Raw genomic sequence first — 16847 nt, forward strand, 5'->3', positions numbered from 1 at the left:
ACACACCTGTTGGACATCCTACTAACTGGTGATTGGATAAAGAGAGCTGGAGTTAAGAGGTGGTGCTGAAGATGCAGACTCCGGGATTATCATCACATAGATGGTATTTAGACGATCCAGTTGGGGGAGATGAGATAAGATGAGCTAACTAAGGGGAGGGTTAGATGAGAAAGATAGAAATTAAAAGATGGAGCCCTATGGCACTCCCCTAGAGGTTTAGGAGATAAGAAGAAAAGGAAGCCCGCAGAGAGGAAACTAGTAAAGTATGGTATCATGGAAACCAAACGAAGAAAACAGCTTGAGGGGCACCTAGGTGGCTCATTAAACGTCTGCCTTTGGCTCAGATCATGATCCCCGGGTGCTGGTATTGAGCCCCCCATCAGGGTCCCAGCTCAGCAGGGCATCTGCTCATGCGCTTATGAGCTTGCTTACTCTACATCAGATAAATAAAATCTTAAAAAAAAAAAAAAGTTTGAGAGAATAATCATTTGTTTCCAAATGCTGCAGATAGGTTGAATCAGATGAGTATGAGACCCAACCAACCCAACTATTGAGTATAGTGTGGTTTCTCTAATTCTCCCCTGACTTACAGTGGATTTTCCTGTTCTGGTTTTCCCCCAGGTTGTAGCAGATACCAATATAAGCGCCATAGCAACTCAGCTTGAACACATGTCTCCAAGCTACCACCTTGGTTCTCCCACTGCTGAACACCACCCAGAAGACACAGAGTGAGTATTCTAGGCGCAGAGTGCCTATTCTATGTATGGGCAAGGCTCAGTGAGACCTTTTCCAGAAACTAGAGTGTGCTCTCTAAAGAAGAGGAGGGGAAGGTATGCATTACCTTTTCTAACTCCTGGAGAATCTCCAGGGATGCACCAAGGTTTCCTCATTTCTCACCAGGCTTGGTTCCTGGTAGAACTTCCTAAGAGAGGGCCGGTGCACACACTGATTTGGTCACTTTGACACCATGCCTTCTTCCTCTACAAATCACAGATTGACCCCCCAGGGGTACCCTGCTTTATAAGGCAGGGAAATATGTTTTCTAAGCTAAATGTGTTTCCCTTGTTCTGAGAGTAATCCTAGTGCTATACTTGCTGGCATTCTTCATTGGAAACAGTCATTGCCATTAACGAAAGCAGTGGTTCTCACCCTAGAATGTGCATATTAAATGTCTAAGGAGCATTTTTAAAATGGCTAATTTCTCTGGCTCCGTTCTCAGAGATTCTGATGAGGGGGTCTACAGCGGGTTCCCCAGGACAGCTTTGCTACAGGTGGGCAGAGGGTCTGTACCTTCAGAAATGCTGCCTAAACTTACGCCTCTCAGTACCGCCAGTGCCTGGTCACCAGTACGTGCTCCGTAAAGGCTTGTTGATGGATCTGAATGTTTCACTGGAAAGCTCTAATGATCACAGACATTTCGAATTTTCTCCTGGTACTTTCAGCTTAAATCATACCTTTGAGTTTGTTTTTCTTGAGGAAAGAATATTAAACTTAAGTTAATTTTACTTTTTTCTCATTATGAAAGGAATAAATGCATGCTGTTAAAACATGACAGATACACCCCTGGGGCTAATAATACATTATATGTTAATAAAAAATTTAAAAATTTTTTTAATATGACAAATGCATAAAATTAAGATATTTTAAGTTACAGTGGCCCTATTCTGGGAGAGGGGGGAGGATCAGGACCCTCTTATAGAAGAGTAGTTATGTACCTTTAGCATCCTTTGATGTCCCTATGGAAATGCAGAGCTGCCCTTGTGATCTTGGTTCCTTTGCTAGGAACCACAGCTCCTGGCAAGTTGGGAACCACTGTCGTAAAAGAATCTATAAATTATTTAGAATCCAACCACTGTTAACATTCAGAGATTTTTTTTTTAATCGGTCTTCTATATGAAAGTAAATTAAAACAAATTGAAAATGTGAGATAAAGGGAGGCAAGCTCCCATCTGATGTTGCCAACTGAGGAGTGGAGTTATATCCCCCCACCTCCTGAAAACAGGTCTCTAATTGTGAAACAGTACAATTATGACAGTCTCCAATGATTTGGTGGCTCCTAGGGCCCAGCTCTAAAACAATGACTTTGGACGTCTAGATTCCTGTTTCAGTATCCTTAGAAACAGGGGCTGTGTTTGGAGGAGGAACCATGAATCCAATTCACGTCTGGCTAGTGGGCCACTGCTGAGAGTACTTACAAGGCCATGAAGTCCCGAAATGGGGAGCCTTATTCATGACCTCATTACCATGTGGCCATAAGGGATAATTCATCATTATTTCAACATGTCTTCACTGAGCACTTTTCAAAGGCCAGATACTGTGCAAGTACTGGGTTCTGAGGATTCAAACTTAAAAACCACAGGTGAACGCATTGCCCCAGTCCTCAAGGAATTGGGGAGAATCGTGAAAACAGGCCCCTAAATTCACATTTGTAAGAGTTGATAAGTATAGGGGAGCCAGGTTCCCTGAGAAAGTTAAGTAAGCACGGGGTCCTGTGGAACCATGGAGGTGGGAGCACAACTCTATTAGGGTGTGTCCTTGGAGACACAGGTGCTTCTGCTTAGTTTTAAAAGAATTGGAATGAGCCAAGAGGGGCATTCAGAAGAGTTAAGGATTTCTAGGACATGAACGATCAGCAGTTACTGTGGATGGCCTGCTGTAAACAACCAGTAAGTACATCAACAAACAACCAGTATTGGTGTGGCAGCTGAAAATCCACCCGAACAGAAGCCGGGCAAAACTGAGGAGAGGGAAGAATATTCTAGTTGGACAGAACAGCATATGCAAAGGTGGCTTATGTTCCAGTTTTGCAGATTCCTCTAAATCCATGACTAGCTGAGTTTGTATGACATGGCTCTGCCCCTCAGATGTGCACGTTGCCACAAACCAAGTGAGGCGACCAGCATGTAATACGAAAACTCCCGAGAGTCAGACGGCAGGCACTGGCATCCTGGGGTTCCTTGAGGTTTTTACCCTTTGGACAGGGCATCTGGGAATAAGAAATTGGCATTCGCTAAGCTGAAACTACTTGAGCCTGCATAGATCATTTAATTTTTAGCCATGTTATTTCTAAGAGAGAAGACTTCCACACTGGACAAAACTTGGAAAATCAAAATTGCCCGTTGGAAACAGACTGTCTTTATCCATTTTGCTTCTCCTTGGTTTCTCTCTTTTCTCCCGGATATCACTTCTCACGGACGCAGTCATGATCCTGAGTTTGTGACAAGCACAGTCCAGACAGCTGGGAACACTCAGATGACAGTGACTTAAGGAGTTCGTAGTCCCGTAGAGCAGAAAGATGACTTCAGTGGTCCCGCCCCAGTGTAGTGAGGGTGCCCTGGACATCTGGCCCTACTGCAGAGGGGGCACCAGGGAGGATCAGCTGACTCTCCCAAGGGAAAGCATCACCTTGGAGGGGGGCTTTGAAGACTGAGCTCCCACCCTGGGTCCCCTAGGGGCAAGTGGTGGGCGAGGAGTGTGAGGCTGCGGGGGCAGAAAAGGAACAGCAGCCTACTGAGCTCTTAGGCTGGGGTCCCCTGTCCTACATAGAAGCCCACCTCAGAGTGGCGGTCTGCCACTGAGCTAAGTGGTCCCCCACCTCTCTGTCCCCACACCGTCTTTAAGGATATAAAGACAGTCCCATTCAGCTTTAAGTTAAAAACGAAGCATATGGAAGGGTGTTGTGACAACCTCCGGATCGCGACTTTATTTTTCATTAAAAAACAGTGCGTTTTATGAAAGAGAAACCCCTAAAACCTCAAGTCATTAAAGACGTACTGCTCATTGGTCCCGCGTGACACGGGAAATGTAAAAGGTACGTTTCTAGATTGCTCTCTTGAGAGTTCCGATTTCATCAACTGGCCTTCATAGTTTCTCAGTGTGAAAGTCTCTCTCAAATCTGTGTTCTTCCATTAAAATGAAATTCCCTCTCAGTATCTATTCTCGAATTAAACAGCGTGCATTGTGTTTTCAGAACACCTCCACCTAAGATTATTACTTTGGAGAAAGGCTCTGAAGGATTGGGGTTTAGTATTGTAGGGGGTTATGGAAGTCCCCATGGAGACCTGCCAATTTATGTCAAGACTATATTTGCAAAGGTATTTTTTCCTTTTTACTGTACTTTTTTTTTTTTTAACCTAGGTGAGATTTTTTTTTTTAAGTGCTTTGTTTTGCTTACTTGTAGGTATAGCTGGGTGTGTGCTTATATGCTTTTCATTTTAAACTTGTGTAGGACATTCCCACAGCAGATTAGTGAAAGAAGAGTCCTCTTGTAAGAGTGGAGTTCCAAGAAATGTCATTTTCTTTGGACCCTATTACAAAAGTTGATCTCAAAGAGTGTCTTCTTTGAAGAACACAACATAAGGAGCCGTGCCGCACTGTGTGGAAGCTGGCCTTGGAAGTATTACTCTGGGCTAGTATAAAAGTTTGGCTTTCTCCTTCAAGAAAAGAGGACAGCAGAAGGCTGTGGTGGAAAGCTCTGTATGAGCCTTGGGTCAGTACGGCATTAATGGCCGTCCATCACCAGTAAGCTCAGGATGCATTAGCTGAAGTTGCTATCTCTGTTCCAGTCCTCTGCTAAAGTACTTGCAGGATCAGGGCACTAAATTAGACTCCAGCTGGGTAATAGTGCCCTTCAGGAACTAAATATACTAATACATCCTTGACACATAGGTCACAGTGTACATTCCTACTGCTGCCTCTAGATGGCTCTTGGATAGGTTTTTATTAGTATTAGTATTACTATTAGTATTAGTATTTAAGTTTATTCATTTACGTTATCTCTACACTTATTGTGGGGCTTGAACTCACAACCCCAAGATCAAGAATCGCACGCTCTTCCAACTAAGCCATCCAGGCGCCCCTTAGATAAGTTATTTTTAACTTTATTGTGATTTTTTTTAAAGTTGGAATCCAATTTTACTCTAAATTTTTAAGATTTCTGAAAAGGACTTAGTATTGACAGCACGACTTTATTCTTCATAGGTTTTATCACAGTCATTTGTTTATTAATTGACCCAGTGGCCTCCTACTGCTTTTTCCTAAGGAAATAAAGGTCTTCAAGAGAAGAAATAACATAGCTACTCCTTCTAGAAAGCTCCATTATACTAAATAATGAGTGCAGCTCTTATCACTGGTTAATTGAACCTAACCATGACCGGACATAATCCTTAAGTCACTTGGCGTTTGCTTTCGGAACACGTTAGGGAGCTTCCGATTTACCCACCTGTTTCCAATTTGTTAGGGTGCCTTTTAGAAAGATGTGTGGTTCCCAAACCACATATCTCTTGACCTGGTGATGGGCGAAAGGGAAGAAGGAGGGCAGATCAGAAACATTCCAGATGGCAGCACTGCCCTAGCCTGATGATTCCCAAGGTAGTAAGCTCCCTACAGACCCTCCTTTTCCTAAGACCACACCGAAAGTAGTTGTGATAATTATTCTTTGAGGGAACTATTATGCTTTGGTTTTAAAAGAGCCAGCTATGTAGATAAGAATAGTGAAAAACACATTCTCCTTCCCTGCACTGGCCTCTGTAAAGCCCTTCCAGAATGTCTGTAGTGCCCGGCTCACTACCTAACTGTATGTAGGTGGGTCTGCTACGTTCAAACAGAGGACTGGTTAGTTTCTCAGGCCTTTTGGCCTGCAGCCCAGACTTAGCAGCCACCCCAGCAGTACCCATCTAGACAACCCATAGGCTGTGGGACCAAAGCCAGGCACCTTCGGTCAGGTCAGCAGAACATACAACTGAGGATGAAATGGCCGTGCCTGGCTGGTGGGTTTTTTAAAAGAAACCACCATCAGATCATGGTGAGACAAAGTAGTGGGGCCAATGAATGCACAGAAGATCCCACAGAATCTCTTTTCAAAGGTCCTCCTTGACAGTGCTCATTTAGAAAGCACCTCTGCAGGTGGGAACCTGAGAGGAAATATTGGACATCCTTGATACGTTTTATTTTTTAAGGAACGGATCTTCGTTTGTAAAGTGAGGCACACTTAAAAATGAAAAGCTCGAATTAAAAAAAAAGTTCTAAAGCCCTAGCCAATGGCCTACTTGTTCAGTCTCAATTAAAAGAACATTCCACTGTAAACAATTACTATCATTATTTTTAGATAGTTTCATAGCATTTATTATAATATGTCCTTTGATGACTTTTTTTTTCATTTGTTTGAGTGAACCAGTATATCCAAATTTGTAAGTTTTCTTTAAAGAATCAATAAACCAAAATCTGGCAAAAGTTATTTGGGTTTTTTTTTTTTTTAATGGTGAGATCCTTTGACACTAAGCTAAACATTTCCCCATAAGAATTTAGAGGGGGTAGGAAATAAAGCTACATGTTTTTACATGCTTTTAAACAACAAACACTTTTTTTAAACTTCATTTATTTAAGTAATCTCCACACCCCAATGTAGGGCTCAAATTCATGACCCCGAGATCCAGAGCCTCATGCTCCACAGGCTGAGCCAGCCAGGCACCCAACAATCATTTATTCTTAAAAATGTTTGTCTTCTTAAGTTTCTGGATCTCAGATGCCCACAGGGTGTGGTTTGTTTTTTTTTTTTAAGATTTTATTTATTTATTTGACAGACAGAGATCACAAGTAGGCAGAGAGGCAGGCAGAGAGAGAGGAGGCAGGCTCCCAGGGTGTGGGTTTTTATGGGACCTTTGTCCCTAAGCTTCTTTTAAAAATTCTGTTGCTCAACTAAGAAATTAATTTGGCCCATTGAGGTCTTTTTTCCCCTCCAGAAATAAGAAACATGACAGGCACTTTGAATGTATAGGACTTTGGGGACTCAGTCTGATTAACGGGCTGCCAGAACCTTCCATTTTCTTCCAGGTATTTGGTTGGAAACTTCAAAGTCAAAGCCAAGTTCAGGTCTCAGTCTTTCCAGCAGCCAGCCAGATTTCACCATTAGCCAACAAGAAATTGGCCTAACAACTACAACAATCGCGAACATTTAGGGAACAGCTTTTCAGAGACTGTGAAATCTGAAAACTTGAGCTCAATCAACCACAAGAGTTCATTTTTTTTATGCTACCACCATTATTGAGTAAATACCATGTGCCATACATTCACTCCTTAGAAGAGGCCGAGAGCCAGGCCTGAGCCAGCTAGGCGCCCTGAGGCCACACTTACTTTTGACAGATCATGTCAGTGCTGCTATCTTAATAATGCAATGGGAACCCTATAGAATGATGGCATTGGGACTAAGACTAACACCAGATTCAGTTCTACCTTTGTCAGTATATTACATATTCGTGAATATGACATTCAAATTTCCTTCCGTTCTGAATATTGAAAGAAGGTCCTACCTGTATTAAAAGAAACATGAATGTTAGTCCATTTCTACTAGTATGTTACCTAAACAGTGCATAATTATGGTTACTATCCAACCATTCTTCAGATAACACATCCCACATTCTTAATTTTCCTGGTTTAAAAACATTACCTCGCAATAACTGTAACTGGTAGTTTGCAAAGTTGCTCTTTTCATAAGTACACCATGATGTTAATATTATTTGTGAACTGCTTGGTCCTGGATTAAACCGGAATGTCTCTTGTTTGTAGGGAGCAGCTGCAGACGATGGCCGGTTGAAGCGAGGCGATCAGATTTTAGCTGTTAATGGCGAGACGCTGGAATGTGTTACTCATGAGCAAGCCGTGGCCATTCTAAAACGCCAGAAAGGGACTGTAATCTTAACTGTGCTGTCCTGAGCCTCGGGTCCTAATCACAAGATAGATGCTGTAGAATAGCCATAGAAAGACGAAGCTTTGAGGATGAAAAGCAGCCTCCCCTAGAATTCACCTTCATTTATCACCTCACCCTTCTTGCTCGGGAGAGGTGGCTAGATTTCACGGGACTTGCCCAAACCAACCATCGACTCTGGGTGAGGTGAATTTCTAGAACTGAACGAGTCTTACCTGATTTGCATCTCACATCCACGTTTGGCCACTAGTAGGAACTGGTTCTGATTATCTCTGCTGAACCCGAAGTGAACCACCTCTCATTCCTGTGCCATTCTCTGCCCATCCCCACTCACTCAGAGGCTTAACAGCAAGCTCATATGTTTTCTGACAAACAGACACAAATGTTAACCAACTTGTCATCTCACTCGTGATTTACTCGTGCTAATTGTCTCTTCAAGTATGCCAGAAAACATTAGGAGTGTAATTAACTTACCACTGCTCCCCATGATGAAACACCCCGTTCTCCTATGGGAAATTATTGTGCTCTTTTCTGCACGACATAGAGTCAGATAAGTCTCAAATTTGTTTCTCTGGGTAGATCTTTATAAGCTAGTCATTGATGATTATGATGAGTCGATTTACAGACTATAATCTGAAAATTCTGGAAGACTTTCTGATTGTTTTCTTGGCTACATAAATGTGTGCCACTGAGCAAATGCACCTTATTCTCCACAGGAACAATTAGCATCAACGTTCTGAATTCTAACCATGCTAGATTATATTCAAGTCCAGGAAGTTCAGCTGAAGTTAATGGCATCTCAGCAGGCAGGCATCATTGCATCTCTTCAGTCTTCAGACTAGGAGATAGAAGCCCCAGAACCAGTCTGCAGAGATCAGTAAGTTTTCCCTCAGGTTAGACCTGGTGTGGGTGGCCTTGGACTTGTGCAAAAGCAGAGTGACAGATTTAAATATCCTTCCCCTTGGCTCCATACCAGTCAATCTAGCAGCACAAACTGTAGGAACAAAAGGATAGAACAACATACTTAGCCACAAAGTGAGTGGAAATGAACTCAGTTGAAGAATCAGTGAGGGCTACTTGGCTGATGTTTTCTGATCTTCAAGAAGCCCCCCGCCCACCCATTTGCTAAAGTTTTGCGCTAAGAAAGCAATTGCTGCAGAGAATACAAAAAATACCTTTAAAGTTGAATAGGGACATTTTTATTTGGGTATTAGCAGGAAAAGGGGGAAGATGCTTATCAGTGAATGTTATAGTTCTTCTGTTTAAAAAAAAAAAAAAAGGTACTGTGAGAGAGGAGTACCAGGATCAGTAATCGAAGTAGTTTAGCATCTTTGAACTAAAACACAATGCTGCAAATGGTTCATGGTTCACCGTCATTATCCAAATGGAATGGACTCTGATTTTAAAATGTTATTTAATAATTACAGATTTTAATTAAGAATTACCTTCAAGTAGACATCATCACAAAGTGCATTAACTCTCATCGGAATATTTTGTGGCTATTCCAAAGTATAGAGTGCCTAAATGTTATGTTGAAAATGTCTTTCGTGGCTGGTATTAAGTTTTCTGAAGTTACATACGGCTTTTTGGAATTTCTGATGTATCCACCATGTGCAGTCTTGTTAGGGTCTTATCTTTCAGTGCATGAGAAGCTTTCAGCCTCAGAAGTTCTAGGCTAATTGTACCTGCAAGAACACCTGAGGCAACCTAGAAGAAGTGAAGCCCAAATAAAACTTGAAAATGCACCTTAAAAAGAAAAAGCACGTGTGTGTCCATGTGCTCACACACGGGTTTATGCACACACATGCATAAGACTTCATATATGGCTTTTGAAATGTGATTCTGCTTGATTTTGATCCATTAAATATTGATTTCAAAATAGCACCCTGCTGTCATGTCTCATACACATTATCCTTTTAGGTCATGCCCCTGAACGTCTCCAGATAACTGTGCTTTATAGTCCTTGCTGCAGTAAATTGACCAATATTTTCATCCCTGGTTCTGTCTCTGCTGCACGACTACTAAATAATTGCCTTGCCAAAAATGCTTTTTTGCATCAGAACTTAAAAGCTAAGAGGACACCAAAGACGGGAATTTGAAAAGAGCTATTGTCTCATAGCCATATGTATGGTTTTGGCCTATGCATCATTTGGAAAATCTAAGTATTGTGATTGGAGTGAACATGAAAGGGAAGTCAGTCTGGAAAAACAGGACTGCCGAATGTATGTGTAAGATGTTTCCAAAGAGTCTAAGTAAGTGTAGTTGCCTGAAGGGCAAATGGAATCTTATAATACATGAAAAACTGTAATTTCTACATCTGGTTTGGTTTTTTTTTCTTTAGCCATTTTGTTCCCTAATTTGAGGGGTGTGGGTGTGAAATCCAACTTCTCACAAAGTTTTCCAGTCCTGTTAAAATCTGGGCTGCATTCATGGCTGTCTTGCAGTAAGTGTGTTGCCAAGCATTAGAACAGGTGCTTTATAAAAGAGCCAGTGTAGTAGTCTAGAGGGCAAGTCTTGGCAGCCCCCTGAGTTCGAATCCTGACTCACCAGCCTTGTGACCTTGGCCAAGTTATTTAAATTATCCCTTGCTTTAGTTTCTTCAGTTAGAAAAGGGTGGAGGTGGGTGGTTTCTCAGTACTAGCATTGAGTACAGTCCACATAGAATCCTTAGTACAGTGCCTGGCTCGTAGTACTTCAACAAACATGAGCAATAAACCCTTTTCCCCAGGCGCCTGGGTGGCTCAGTCAGTTAGGTGTCTGCCTTTGGCTCAGGTCATGATCCCAGAGTCCAGGGATCAAGTCCCACTTCAGGCTCCCTGCTTGACAGGGAGTCTGCTTCTCCCTCTCCCTCTGCTTCACCTCCTGCTTTTGTGCTCTCTATCTATCTCAAATTTAAAAAAAATAATAAAATAAAAATAAAAAGGCTTTTCCTACATATGGAAGTGGCTTGAAATTAGACATTCATGCTGATGATTTGTGGTTTCAAACAGTAATGACCTTGAAAAAACATATTTCTGAGGGGGCTCAGAACTCTTGCCCAGAATCCGCAGCCTGGGTCACTGATTATCCTGGCGTGAGCTTGTGGAGCTGGTACCTGTGCCATCAAGAAGCCAGAACTGAACTAGAACCAGGGCTCCTGGCATCAGCCATGCCACTGGGATAGGGAGTAACGCCCACTCCATAGGCCGGTGCTCCTACCTCTGGAAGCCAGCAAGATGCTTCAAGTACTATCAACCCTGTGGTGAGGAATTTTAACCTCTACGCACCTTAATTCCACAAATTTGGAATTGCAAACTGCTGTTCTTTTAACCCGACCACACACTTTCTACCCCTCTGTTATCTAAGAAGTCAGCCTATCCCACCGGATGAAAACAGATTAGGTCAGATTCATCTTAGATGTTAATTCCATCCCATATGCTTTCCAAATACTGCACACGGGGCGCCTGGGTGGCTTAGTCGTTGAGTGTCTGCCTTCCTCTCAGGTCATGATCCCGGGGTCCTGGGATCGAGCCCCGCATCAGGTTCCCTGCTCAGCAGGAGGCCTGCTTCTCCCTCTCCCACTCCTGCTTGTGCTCCCTCTCTCGATGTCTCTCTCTCTGTCAAATAAATAAATAAAATCTTTAAAAATAATACTGTATGTCCCATCCTTAGAAGTTTTATTTGGGGGACACACATGCACACACACATTTCATTTCCCTCATGTTCATGTTTTCCTTTACATCAGGGGTCAGCGAACATGTGGTGTAAAGACTCAGAAAATAACTATCTTGGGCTTTGCAGCCCTTTGCAATCTATCGCTATTCCGTTTTGCCATTGTAGCATGGAAGCTGCCATAGACAATACAGAAATGAATGAACTTGGCTGTGTTCCAGTAAAGCTTTATTTATAAACACAGGCAGCGGGCCAAATTTGGCTGATAGGGCATGTGTACTTGGCCCCTTCTTCACGTATCTGACCATATTTTAAGACTCAAAGTAGTAGTTTAAGATCCTTGTCTGTTACAGTATCCCATCATCTTTGACATCCCTGGAGCTGTTTCTTTTCTACTTTTGGGTGGGTCTTATTTCTCTACTTTTTTGCATGTCTGATTTTTATCGGATGCCAAACATTGTAAAATTTACATTTTGGGGTGGCAGATTTTGTTGTCTTCCTTTAAATAGCGTGGACTGTTCTTACCCACAGTTCCAGTTGCTTGTGATCCATCGGATCCTTTCAGGTGTTGTTTATAAACTTTCCTAGGGTGGGTCTAACGCACCTTTCATTTAGGGCTAAGCTTGCCCTGTTGATATTAAGGATTTATCTTGGAAATTCCACCCAATGCTGGTATATAATGAGGGTTTTTCATTCTGAACATTGGAAACTATTCACAGCCCTGCCTCAACTCCAGGTGTTTCTTTGCTGGCCTTGAGGAGTTCCCTCCCCTGCACGTGCAGGTTCGTATTCCAGCCAAGGCTAAGGGGGTCCCTCTGCAGGTCCCTGTAGCTCTGTCTCTGTGAAGCTCCTACTGTCCAGTCCTCTGCCTTACAAATTCTAGCCGTCGTGGCCTCCCTGAACTTTGATCTCTCCTGCACCAATGAAGTCTATCAGTTTCCCCTTCCCGAGCTGTGGCCGGGAAGGTGCCCCGTGGCAGGACACTGGGACAAGTTGTCGACCTTGTTTCCCTTCCTTCGGGGACAAAAATCCTGTGCTGCCTGTTACCTGATATCCGAAAACTGTTGTTTCATCTATGACGTCCACTTTTCCAGGTATTTACTACAGCAGGAAGGTAATTCCCGTAGCGCTTAATTCTTCATGGACAAAAGCAAAAGCCCTTCAGCCCTTTATCCTTGATCTAATCAAAGGGATATAAGATGCTGATGGCAATCAGGTTCTCATAACATGATGATTCTGTTTTCTGTAAGCATCTTGCACTTAAAAGAAGCACTAGACCAGTAAGCCCCTTGGTTTCTCCCAGCTTGTGGAATCAATTCCAACCTTGGATTCCTTCCCACAGCCACACCTGTCCACATGACCTAGGGAGGCAATCTCTTTTCAGGAACACACTTTTTTTTATCAGGATCAGAACTACCCCAGCCTCATCTTGGGAGCAACATTGCCTTTCTTTACAGCATTGCTTTTCACACTTTATAAGCAAGTAAACGTTTTTAGCTCCAGTTTCCTCCTCCATTTTATATTTTATTTATGCTTATATTTTTCTAGTAAAGTCCATCAGAATAGACTTTTTTGAGCACAAAATTTTTAATTTAGGTAATAGTTCCATGCGAAGGTTTTGACACCTTGACTTGCAATTGTCAGATTCTCCATATTTAAGACTAGAAAAGAAACATTTCACTGTCTGCACAATGGCAATATAAACTGAAATTTGGAAGAGTTATTTGTGTGTGTGTGTGTAAAAGACTTTAACCTCCACTCTTTCTGAGCAGCTTTTTTATTCCCAGTCTCTTTAAGGAACAAGAAAACAGCTTTGGCCTTGGATCCCTGAGATGTTGCTGTCAAGTATTAGGACCCAAGTGGGGCAAAGTTACATAGGAACAAAAATTTCTTTCTAGAATCAGATCTTAGAGATGGTGGCAGTCTCAGAACTGGAGTCTGTCCCGGCTGCCCACTGCCACTCCCATTTCACAGGTGGGAGAGACATGCCCGGGGAAGTAAGTAGCCCAGTTGCCCAGCTAATCTGCAGGCAGAGGAGTCCTCAGGCGGCCGCAGTGGGAATTCATCAAGTCAGCAAGCTATTGTAGAGCACCCACGCATGGCTTCTAAATTAGCGCAAATTTTTAAAGTTTATTTCAGTTCTACCTAACTTAGCTCTACAACACAAGGCACTTTCAAGACAAAAATAGAAACAAAGGCTAGAAAACAAAAATAGACCTATCTTTTAGCTGCTGACAAAAAAGACCTGGTCTGGGACACCTGGGTGGCTCAGTGGTTGAGCGTCTGCCTTTGGCTCAGGTTATGATCCCAGGGTCCGGGGATCGAGCCCTGCATCAGGCTCCCTGCTCAGAGAGGAGTCTGCTGCTCCCTCTGCCTTCTTCTCCTTCTGCCTACTGCTCCCCTGCTTGTGCATGCTCTCTCACCCTCTGACAAATAAATAAATAAATAAATAAACCAAGATGCCCTTCAACAGACGAGTGTATAAGGAAGATGTGGTCCATATACACTACTCCATCAGAAAGGATGAATACCCAACTTTTGTATCAACATGGATGGGACTGGAAGAGATTATGCTGAGTGAAATAAGTCAAGCAGAGAGAGTCAATTATCATATGGTTTCACTTATTTGTGGAGCATAACAAATAGCATGGAGGACATGGAGAGTTAGAGAGGAGAAGGGAGTTGGGGGAAATTGGAAGGGGAGGTGAACCATGAGAGACTATGGACTCTGAAACAACCTGAGGGTTTTGAAGGGGTGGGGGGTGGGAGGTTGGGGGAACCAGGTGGTGGGTATTGGAGAGGGCACGGATTGCATGGAGCACTGGGTGTGGTGCAAAAATAATTAATACTGTTACACTGAAAAAATAAAAAAAAATTTTCTTAATTAAAAAAAAAAGAAGAGGTCTTTCTCTTTAAAAAACAAAAACAAAACCTTGTTTATCAACTCCCCATATACCTCTACATTCTGGAAAGAATTTCCAAGGTAGGATTTCCCATAACCCTCATGTGTTATGCATTCTTCTCAAGCTAGCCACAGCTGGTGACAGGTGCAGTGTCGATTGCCTGATGTCTTGGCTGGTCATGTGTCTATCTTTCTTCTCCTGGGAGAGCAGAAGAAATGGTGGAGTAAAGGTTGACCTTGTCGTATTTCACTCCCCTCAAAGCTAGAGTCATGATTTATTTTCCTGGGAACTTCAGGGTCTATTTGAAATGGGTTCCAGGGCGCCCATACCCAAGGAAGAAGATTCATTGGTTTTTAAACATTGGGAACTGGATGCCTGGGTGGCTCAGTTGGTTAAGTGACAGCCTTCAGCTCAGGTCATGATCCTGGAATCTCAGGATCGAGTCCCACATCGGGCTCCGTGCTCAGGAGGGAGTCTACTTCTCCTGACCCTCCCCCCGCCACACACACACTCTCTCAAATAAATCTTCAAAAAACAAAATAAAAATTGGGAACTGGATCATAAAATTATGAAAACTGGCAGGCCCAAAATCTGCCATGAGGGTTGGCAGGCTCATCTCCCAGGACAGTCAACATAGAGATAAAGTCTAGGGAATTTCCTCTTGCTCAGGAATACCACCAGCTTTCTTGGTCTATTCAGGCCTTCAAGTGATTGGATGAGGCCCACCATGTTATCTGCTATATATATGTATCTGCTAACTAAGTCTATTGATTTATTTTTATTTTTTAAAAAAGATTTATTTGATGGAGAGAGACACAGCAAGAGAAGGAACACAAGCAGGGGGGCGGCAGAGGGAGAAGCAGGCTTCCTGCTGAGCGGGGAGCCCGGTGTAGAGCTCAGTCCCAGGACCCTGGGATCATGACCTGAGCTGAAGGCAGACACTTAATGACTGACCCACCCCAGGCGCCCCTAAATCTATTGATTCAAATGTTAAAAAGAGTCATCCAAAAGCACCCTCCAAGTTGACGTATAACATTATCACGGACATCATGGGACTTTGAATTGCAACCTTTCTCTCTCTCTATATATATATATTTTAATTAATTTATTTACACCCAGTGTGGGGCTTGAACTCACAGCCCCAAGATCAAGAGTTACACATCCCTCCCACTGAGCCAGTTAGGTGCCCCAAACTGCAACCCCTTTAGGGATAGCCTTGCCTTAAGATACACAAGGAAGTGGTCTCTGTCCTTTTTCTCACTTCTTTTCTAGCCTCCTGTCTGCTCTGGTGTCCTCAGCGCTGGAGCAGTCACTGTCATCGCTACCACAGCCCCAGGAACAGACACCTGAGCTACTACTACTGCCATCTGATCGCCCAGGGACCCCCAAGTAGTTATATGCCAAATTAGATGACTTCTCATTGCACTCAGAGTGAAGTCCAGACTCGGCAAGCTTCTGAAGCGCTGAAGGTTAGCTTGCATCCCGGTCTCCAGCAGTCATAGTAACACTCATACCACCAAATACTTCCCAGAATAAGCCAGGCTCCCTCACCCTGAGGACGTCCCACAGACTGTTCGTTAGTGTAGAAAGCAGTGCTGCTCAAGTTACAACCACAGACCCACTTCAGCAGCATTGCCTGGGAGAAATGCAAATGGTCCTCAGCCCTGGACCAACCCAATCTTTGGGATAGGTCCCAGAAATCGGTTTGTTTTGTTTTGTCTTTTGTGGGGGGTGGGGAGGGGAGAGAATCTCAAGCGGGCTCCATGCTTAGCTGCAGCCTGACTCGGGGCTCCAGCTCACAACCCTGAGATTATGGCCTGAGCCGAAATCAAGAGTCAGACAACCGAATGAACCACCCAAGCATCCCCAGAAATCTGTGTTTAACAGGCTCTCCAGTTGACTCAGATACACAGTGAAGTTAGAAACCCTGAGGCCAGAGCACTTTCTCTTTTTTCCCTCTGTGTGCGGTAATTTGCAATCGCATAGGTCAGAGGCAGACAGGAATGCAGGCCACCTCCCCCACTACCTTACCGTCTGAGGTGTGTTCCCTCAAGACCAAGTCTGACTGGTCTTGTCTGTCTAGCCACCTAGACAGACAAGAAGTAACAGGCCACACAACACGTGGCTCCGTCACTTCGGCTCCTGGGATCCAGTTCCATATTGGGATCCCCGCTTAACGGGAAGACTGCTTCTCCCTCTCGCTCTGCTTGTGTTCCCTTTCTCGCTGTCTCTCTCTCTGTGTCAAATAAATAAATAAAATCTTTTTTAAAAAGTCACCTGGGGCCATTCTAAATGCCCAGTACCTGGGTACACCCTGACCGATTAAATGGGGGGGAGGGGTGGAACGGAGGGGGAGATCGAAGGTGTTGGGTTGTTCTTTTTTTTTTTAAGTTTCCCAGGGGATTCTAACATGCAGCCAGAGTTAAGAGCAGATGTTTTAGGTCCTTCCCACAAACACCTGGTTTAAAATTTTCCATTCCCAAGGCAATTGCAACAACATTGAGATTTTATGTCCCATCAGATAATAAACCCTTCCTGAGGCAGCAGGCTGGAGGTGGCAGGGGGAAAGCAGGACTGGGAGCGCCAAACCC

The 16847-nt window shown here is 43.5% G+C and overlaps 1 protein-coding gene across 8 annotated transcripts in view; it reads left to right on the forward strand.

Annotated features, from left to right (window-relative positions):
* The window catches only part of PATJ (PATJ crumbs cell polarity complex component), a 371435-nt gene extending 354903 nt beyond the window's left edge, over nt 1-16532 (forward strand). For 5 of the 8 annotated variants that reach the window (XM_045064627.1, XM_045064628.1, XM_045064629.1 and 2 more), the window contains 3 exons: nt 622-728; nt 3971-4094; nt 7564-9583. In XM_045064627.1, the coding sequence (XP_044920562.1) occupies nt 622-728; nt 3971-4094; nt 7564-7710 (378 nt within the window). In that variant the 3' untranslated portion in view covers nt 7711-9583. The other 3 variants (XM_045064632.1, XM_045064634.1, XM_045064633.1) reach the window with 3 other exon arrangements.
* Nucleotides 16533-16847: the final 315 nt, after the last annotated feature.

The sequence above is a fragment of the Mustela putorius genome, unplaced genomic scaffold, assembly GCF_011764305.1.
Source record: "Mustela putorius furo isolate JIRA1106 unplaced genomic scaffold, ASM1176430v1.1 tig00003853_pilon_pilon_pilon, whole genome shotgun sequence".
Taxonomy (NCBI): Eukaryota; Metazoa; Chordata; class Mammalia; order Carnivora; family Mustelidae; genus Mustela; species Mustela putorius.